Source organism: Trichogramma pretiosum, unplaced genomic scaffold, assembly GCF_000599845.2.
Source record: "Trichogramma pretiosum strain Unisexual culture from Peru unplaced genomic scaffold, Tpre_2.0 scaffold5, whole genome shotgun sequence".
In the NCBI taxonomy this organism is placed as follows: domain Eukaryota; kingdom Metazoa; phylum Arthropoda; class Insecta; order Hymenoptera; family Trichogrammatidae; genus Trichogramma; species Trichogramma pretiosum.
This window is the reverse complement of record NW_019641672.1, coordinates 1,316,227-1,325,142: the sequence shown is the minus strand read 5'-3', so window position 1 is coordinate 1,325,142 and position 8,916 is coordinate 1,316,227. Positions and strand designations below refer to the sequence as shown.

The 8,916-nt window shown below is 40.6% G+C and overlaps 1 protein-coding gene across 1 annotated transcript; it reads right to left on the bottom strand.

The window, feature by feature from the left end:
* Positions 1-4,808: 4,808 nt before the first annotated feature.
* On the bottom strand, positions 4,809-7,544 carry LOC106650391 (laminin subunit alpha-5-like). Its single transcript, XM_014368363.2, has 3 exons — positions 7,374-7,544; positions 5,315-7,282; positions 4,809-5,229 (listed from the first exon to the last, which is right to left on the bottom strand). The coding sequence occupies exons 1-3, from the start codon at positions 7,420-7,422 to the stop codon at positions 5,111-5,113; spliced, it is 2,136 nt and encodes a 711-aa protein (XP_014223849.2). The 5' UTR covers positions 7,423-7,544; the 3' UTR covers positions 4,809-5,110.
* Positions 7,545-8,916: the final 1,372 nt, after the last annotated feature.

The window sequence follows — 8,916 nt, the reverse complement described above, 5'->3', positions numbered from 1 at the left end:
ATGCGCGAAATTTTTCCACTGATTTCCCGGCTACCGAGATTTTATCAACGCTCTACGGTGACCACAACAACGTGCGAAAAAGGGGAGAATAAAAGTAAAACTCCCGCTGCGAGTTATTACACATCCAAATAAATAACGCGCTCGTGACACGGGAAAATTAGTTTTTCATGTACTGGATCCTTTTTAACGCTCTTTTATCTCTGAAGGGATATTTCGTGTATAATTAGAGCCGTTGATATTTTCATAAATCGAAACTCTCTCTTGGCCATTGACCCAACTCGTGTTCCAGTAAGTACGCATAGAGTTAACGCGCGGACGAATCAGCTATACGAGCGCTTTTATAATGTATCAAATAATCACAATAAATCATGCGTAGAAAGCAAATAACGGAATCGTAGAAAACCTTTAAGTGAAATACGCTCCCATGACGTACGATTGTTTCCGAATGATCGTTGGAAATTAATGAATTTTTGTCGTTGAATAAGTTCAATATTGATTTTCATATTCGACACGAGTGCCCAATAATCCGTGCACAAATATATAATAATCGGCACGAGTTTGCACACGGATTTGCCCCGATACACACTACATACTATATGACCGGTATTATTATGTATTATTGGTGGCAAACGAGGAAAACGCCCCGGCAGAGCCGATGTCGTTGCATTTAATCTATTGTTCTTAGGCTGGGCAAATAGTTTCGTGCCTCATCGAGTGGAATGATCGAACAACAGCTCATTAAATTGTATCTGAAGATATTTCAGCGCGTAGCGCGCACGCACACGCGCTCAAACTCACACATGTAGTACCGCTTAAGTACGAACAAAGATACATAATAGACGCGCACGCGAGAGCTGCAATACTAGCTCGCGCGCTTACGCTCGGTCTCGCTCGAGCTCGCTCGGGATCGATATATTATATAGCTTAATTAAGCGCTTACACCTGTATGTACACGCCTACCTAAGCGTATATTGACGCGCAAGATCGTTTGGCTTTGCGCAAGTAACGACGAAGAAAAAAAAACAACAACGTATAAATTTAATTTCAAGCATAAGATAAACTGCGCGATTTTTCCATATTATCGAAAACTAAGCGACGCAAATATAATTATTACAATAACGATGTTGCAATTTTACTTCTGAAATACTCGTGCGGTTTTTGCAATTATCTTATCCCTTTCTCACGATACGATGATCTTTCCTCGTATGCTCTTTGCTATCTTACAGCGATACGCACGTTAGTTTTATTAGTTTGTTTTTCTCGACGAGACCAACTCCCGCGAGAGCGTCACACGTTATAATTTCAAATAAAAGCTAGAGAATCAAGTGAGAATTTTTACAAGAAGCTTGAAGTTGTATTCATCGAGGACTTGTTTCATTAAAAAATCTCATTCTCATTGTTTTTTCTGCTGAATCGTAGATAGTTGACTTTGAGGACGACTCTGTTGATTAACATATGTTAATGTCAATCGCTTGTCTTTCAACTATTCAAAAAACAATAGCATATACAATTTTTTAAATTATGAAAAATACTCAAGCGTTGCGAGGATGTCAATTATATTTAGATCAAACTAGCTCATTAAGTTTGTAATAAATATCATTATAATTAAAGTGATCAGTTGAAAGAACCAATAGATACCCAAAAGCTTAAACTTTGAAAAAGAAAAAAGTAGTTTAAAAATCTGTTTTTTAATTCTGCAAATGCCGCTCATTACGAAAGTAATGAAAACGTTCCAAGTATACGTAGCAGCGAGTCACACCACGCAACAGAGATAATGCTGTTTTCGTTGAAAAAAGCTGCACGCGCACTTACTTGATACCTATATGGACTATTCCACGTCAAGCGTGGTATGTCAAAAAAAAAATGACTTTCAGACTAAGTGTGTATTCTGAAAGTCGTATAAAAGGCCAAAAAAAAGTTGTTCGTATACCTTAAATTGACCAATATTGAAATATGTTCATCGATACATCAAAATACAACTTTTTAACTGGTGGCATAATGGGGAAATCAATAGATTCTATTCTACAGCATACATTAGACCAAAAAACATGTTTTTTCCTCATTTTTCATGTTTTTTTGGTCCTTAATATGCTGTCAATCTATTGATTTCCTCTATTATGCCATCAGTTAAAAAGTTGTATTTTGATGTATCGATGAACATATTTCAATTTTGGTCAATTTGAGGTATACGAACTTTTTTTTGGACTTTTATACGACTTTATGCTATTTGATTATTTTTAAGGTTATGAATGTGATTTTTGAGTACAAATTCGAATTCTACATCAAATTTTACTTGAAAAATCAAAATATGACTCATCAAGTTTTTTATATTCACCCCAGAAAAGCAAAATAATAAGCAGAAATGCATCAGAAAATTAAAATCCAACTTTGAGCCCCTGTAGATCCATGAGGGATAGACCTAGAGGGCTAAAATATTAAGGATTTTCATTTTTCAATGCCCTCTTTAATAATACGTACTTAGTCTGAAAGTCATTTTTTTGACATATCACGCTTGAGGTAGAATAACCCATATGCTTTTTCAGTGGATGCGTGTGCCACGCTCTGTATACCTGCGCGCGGCGCGCACACACACATTATTATACATACATCACATTTCGAACGGCGCGCACGTGCATATAAGTAACAGTTTAAAGCTCACGTAATACCTCGCTAAGGCTATTACAGGCGCGTAACGAGCTTACGAAATTGCTAGATTCAAGAGAGCTGGCTCGAGAGAATGAGAAATGCAGTCGTCGGTAACCGTAGCTAGCAGGGGCGCAAGCTCTCGCGCGAGCGCAAACTGAAACGCAGTTTACGTTCATTAGAGATGAAAATATACAATGTATGCATGGAAACGAAAACCTGCGTACCTGCTATTTCCTCGGGGAAGTATCGCTAAAGCAGCTTTCAATCGAGGTTAATAAGATTACGACGATTTGTAAAATTTCACGAGGAAGCGTGCGTTGTTCGATCTCGCCGAGCCTGCGTGAAAATGTGCAATTCTTATCGAAAAGGAACTCTTCGAGTTTTCGCGTGCATACATTTCTGAGCTCGCATTTTTTTCGAGTTTAGAGTCTTTTGTGCTGTGTATTAAGCAATTGCGATGAGTTGGGCCTCGAGCCGTAGAACTTGCTCAGGTAGCTGCGAGCCAGCTCGTGTTTTAGATGTTGATTTTATTCTTTCTCTCACTCACAGTGCTAGTCTTGCGTACTCGAGAGATGCCGTGACGTCGTGAAGATACGTCGCTCAGAGCGAATGTAGCTAGAAAATGAAAAAAGAAAGGGAGTCACAGAGATCTAACATCGCTTTTTCTTCGCAAGAGGAAAAAAAACGTCAAGTTGAAAGCTGCTTGGATCCGTTCCATTGCTATATATACGTTGTTTCTTACAAATTTACTCGGCTTTGTGAGCGCGATGCTCGTGAAAATATTTTCCCCCAACTTTCCCAGGCATGACGAGACTATCACTACTTCGTCAGTTGCTTCATCCTGTGCGCCGTATAATGCCACAGCTGAAGCCGGTTTATACTCCGATAACAAGTAACACCGAGACTGTCGCTGATCGTTTTCTATGCCGTGCAGTCGATCGAATTTATGTAAAAGATTGCATCCTGATGATTTTTATCATTAAAAGCGAATCCAACACGTTGTAGGTATTGCACTACAAGTGTTATGCCGATTTGAGTAAATTTTTTTACCTCGTTATAAAAATTGATGGATATTACTCGGCGCGCAGCAGTAATTCACGATTATCGTAATAAAAAATATTTTATTAATTCGGATCCTCGTGCACGAGCTATCAGTTAAACACTCGTACGTCACGAGATTGTGTGTTTTTTTTATCGATCATCGCGTGTCGAGAAGACATTGATTTAGCTCGAATTTCTCGTAATATACTTTTTAAATATAATACGCGCGAGCGCACTAGCCACTCGAGAGTCTCTGAAAAATATAACCCGGCGATCTCATAATGAATGAGAAAAAAACGAAAGAAAAAAAAAGAGGGAAGAAAGTTACGAGGCGAAAAAAGGAATGAAAGCAGAGTAGTAAAGACTGCGAAATGACTATCGATAATATCAAGTCGACAAGGTGCGGCAGTAGCGGCGTCGGGCGAATCAGCCCTGCCAGTCGAGTAGGTTATATACTGAACGATGCGTTCACGTAAATGCACCTTATAAGATGCTATCTTATACCAAAGACACTTTTCTCCTTGTGCAACTTGGTGCGAGCACGAAAGAGACCTTTATAAGGTACCAAATATGAAGCTCTCTACGCGCTACGGCATGAAAAAAGCCTTATTGAAGTTGTAATAGATTTTCTTATTGGCTATAACTCCATGAACTTGCTGCCATGTATAGGTATGCTTGAGTAAGGATCGAATTATCACATGAATTATAATCAACTATTATGAATGTTAATGTACATATTTTTCGAAATAATGATGATAATTAAAATATTTAAACTTATAATTACGGGACATTATTTGAAAAAATATCATTATGAAAAACTGAGTAATCATCATAGAAAACCTTAATCAGATCTCAAAGGCAAATAGTTTTAAACGAGTCAAAAATTTTCAACGCAATTAAAAACTTGAATATTCCATATTTCAAATCAAACGACATAGCTTGAGCAACTTTTTCACCTCGGGTTAAAATATAATATCAAATCGGTGCTTTTTTATTAACAAAAAAAGATAGGATACATGCATTTGCACTGCATGTATTTGTTTTGCGAATAAAGTTTATCTCGAAACTTTGATGTATAATATTGTGATTGATGCAGTTGGGTTAATGATAAAACAATTAAATATTTTTAATTTTTATTTTTATTGTAATTGGAAAAATGCTATGAGCATTCAGTTATAAATCAACAAGTGCATGTGTAATAATTATAACAGTTCTGACTATCTATACATTCATAAAATTGAATATTTAATTATTTAATTGAAAAACTATCTATATTATAATGATATCACAGTATATCTTTATAGAGTGCGCAACATGATACAGTTGCTATATGAGGTTTCATCATTCCAATGGGAATATCCGTAACTTGGAATTAATATTTGAAAAAAATTGAGTATATGTTCCTAAATTATTGGCACTTGCTTTAATAACACATCTTCAATGTGCAGTAGGCGCTCTTGCCATCGGCTCGACAAACGCAGTAGTTGCACAAGCTGTAGAATGATTGACCGGGTTCACAGGCATCTCCTTGTTTGTACAGAGCTGATGAAAAAAAGAGAAAATTCATTTTAGCTAAAATTGTTAAAACAAAACTTTTTTTATCGTGTGAATTTTTCAAAATACTTACGACCATGCTTTTGGATTTCATTGATGTTTACTTCAGACCAGGGTTTGACAAGTGAGCCGTCCTTATTCCAAATGCCAGGAGGGCACATCATTCTTGTGCATGCAGCCATGGTACCGTCATCAGAGCAGGTGCATCGGTTGCAGTAGTTTTTGAAGGTGCTTCGAGGTTCACAAATTTGCTTGGGAGCGTTTAAACTTTTTGTCTGATCTTTTAGGCTTCCATCTTCATTCCAGATCGCTGGGCTGCACATCATTTTAGTGCAGGCTTTCATTGTTCCATCATCTGAGCAGCCGCAGTAGTTGCACATTTCCCTGAATGGTTTTCCAGGCTCACAGATTTGTCTTTTTGGCTCTTCTACTGGTGCGGTGCGGAGTACTTTTGGCGTTACTTTCAAAGTACCATCAGCGTTCCAGATATCCGGATGGCAGAACATTTTCGTGCAGGCTTTCATGGTTCCATCGTCGGAGCAGGTGCAAGTGTTACAGTAGTCCTTGAATGCGGTCATCGGTTCACAAATTTGCTTGGAAGCTTGCACAGTTTTCGTCTTGAGGCTACCATCTTCGTTCCAAACTTCTGGGTCACAGTACATTTTGGTGCAGGCTTTCATGGTTCCATCATCAGAGCAAGCGCAGTGGTTGCACACTTCCTTGAACGGTTTTCCAGGCTCACAAATTTGTCTTTTCGGCTCCTCTACTGCGGTGCGAAGTACTTTTGGTGTTACTTTCAAAGTACCATCGGCGTTCCAGAGGTCTGGGTGGCAGAACATTTTGGTACAGGCTTTCATGGTTCCATCTTCAGAGCAGATGCAGGTGTTACAGTAGTCCTTGAATGTGGTCATCGGTTCACAAATTTGCTTGGAAGCTTGCACAGTTTTCGTCTTGAGGCTACCATCTTCGTTCCAAACTTTTGGGTCACAGTACATTTTGGTGCAGGCTTTCATGGTTCCATCGTCAGAGCAAGCGCAGTGGTTGCACACTTCCTTGAATGGTTTTCCAGGCTCACAAATTTGTCTTTTCGGCTCCTCTACTGCGGTGCGAAGTACTTTGGGTGTTACTTTCAAAGTACCATCGGCGTTCCAGAGGTCTGGGTGACAGAACATTTTGGTACATGCCTTCATGGTTCCGTCATTGGAGCAGATGCAGCTGTTACAGTAGTCCTTGAATGTGGTTTTTGGTTTGCATATCTGTTTTGCAGGTTCAACACTTCGACCAGCTGCCTTCACTATTTCTTTCAAGCTACCATCGGCGTTCCAAATACCAGGGGGACAGTACATTTTGGTGCAGGCTTTCATGGTTCCATCATCAGAGCAGATGCAGGTGTTACAGTAGTCCTTGAATCTGGTCATCGGCTCGCAAATTTGTTTCACTCCTGCTGATCTACCGGTATTCAATGACTCGTCCTTGAAGCTACCATCAGCATTCCAAATTTCTGGGTCGCAGAACATCTTCGTGCAAGCTTTTTGAGTGCCGTCCCTTGAGCAACGGCACGTGTTGCAGTAGTCTTTGTATTCACTTCCAGGCTCGCAAATCTGTCTCGGTGCTGCAGGAACTACTCCGTTTTCAGTATCGAACTTTTCGTCGTTGAAGCAGTATTTCAGGGTACACAAAGCGGATTGACCATCTTTGCTGCATTTGCAGATGTTGCAGTTATCTGGGCTGAAGGTTTCACCCTGCTCGCAGTACTTCTTTCCCTCGTCGAGACTGTAAGTCCTTGCCTTGACGAGATTGAAACCCAGAGTGCACATCGCATGCTGACCATCGCTGGTGCAAGTGCAGTCATTGACTGCGCTCAGCTGGAAACGTTGGTTGGGCTCGCAGAACTGTTCGGCTTTTCTAAGTGGGCTGCTGCTACCAGCAAAACCTGATGGGCAGAGCATGTCGGTGCAAGCTGCTCTCTTCCCATCCGGTGAACAGTGACAAATGTTGCATTCATCCTTGTATCGTAGTCCAGGTGTACAAAATAGGTCCGCTGTAAGATGAAGAATCGCAATTTTTAGTAAAGTAATTAACAATCGATGAGATTATTAGTTAAGCTGACTAGCGAAGAAAAAAATAATTACCTGAGACTGCAGCGGCACAAGCGAACAATACAACGATCAGAGATCTCATTGTTGCTTCGAATGTCTCTCAAAATATCTTCTTGTCAAAATTAATACTCGGTAAAATTTTATAAGTGAACTTTTGTTAGTGAAAACTTATTAAAAGGCTTCTATATTGCTTTGACTGTTCAATTGCTCGATTCGCAATGATCTGGCTGAATGAGCGAGGTGACGGTTCTTATATACTCGAAGTTTGCCGGCCGGCTCGGCGTGACGTCACACACGCGCGCTACGCGATTGCGAGAACTCGGAGGCAAAAGTTTTCCCCAGTAGAGGGGATCAACAAGCGCAACGCCGTACACAACTGCACTCGTGCACGAGCCCCACTCGAGCGGTCAGCGATTCCATGCGCTGCAATCGTGACTTCAGTCAGGCTACGCCGGCCTATCTCTTTCTCTTTCTCATTCGTGTGTGTGTGTGTGTGTGTGGGCAGACACACGCGAGCTACGGCCGGCCCGCGCGCAGAGGCTTTACCCGCAGAGAGAGATACATATCCGCGAGATAATCATAATCATGATCGTCGTCACTTACATAGCCGCGTACGCATTGCAGGTACATATATGCATTGAGAGATTAACCTGTTTGCGTCACACCCATTGCAGCGCGCGATACTCTCGGCACGTATGACTTGCGAATGTGCCAGAAGCGTATACGTTTAATATACAGGAACATTACAATTGTGTAATTCGACTCACAGCTGTGTCAGAGACATAATACCTTGTACCGACGCATGGGTAAACTTGTTTACTCCATATTATAATGCGAGCGCAATTTTTCCGATACATAATAGGCGCACGCATTCGTGCAGAGCCGCGAGCGGCGGGAAACTTTGTTTACGCACTAGCCGGGAAAGCCTCCGCTAAATATGCACGCGTCACTCGTTGCTTTCCTCGCGGTACCTTGAGAGCCATGAATAATCGTGTGACACAAATAGGCATCGCTGGCTAATCTGTTTACCCGAAAACCGGTCACCCCCCGCGATACGATTGTGCAGGGGAAATCTTTCGTCAACAAATTGATCGACTTGCACGATGATGTGCAGTTTTTCCATTGGACAACACATTCGCAATCGTTGAAGAATTCAAGGGCCACGCGTTTTTCAAAATCATCGCGAGGATCGATCTTTGGGTCAAGGCCGTTTATTCGTACGGACTGAAAGTATTCGGTGACCGCAGTACAATGTTCTAATCAATATAATCTCGGCAAATCAGAGCGATAAAATTTCAAATTTGCTCGGGGAAAAGTTTAAGATTGTCTGGATAAATCCGTAAAGCAGTATCACGAAATCTGCCTCTTCAAATGTCACTCGGCAGACCGAAAAGTTTCTTGCATACTCTCTAGCGCTGAAAAGTTTAATGACCTTTCGAAACTAGAACTCATCGGTAGTGTGGCGTTAGCGGACTTGTAACGCGAAATTTTATTTGAAAATTGCAAGCTCATTCGATAAACTGTTCTTCGGAAAAATATATAAATCACGAAAATAAAAGGATCAAATTCGGTGGAG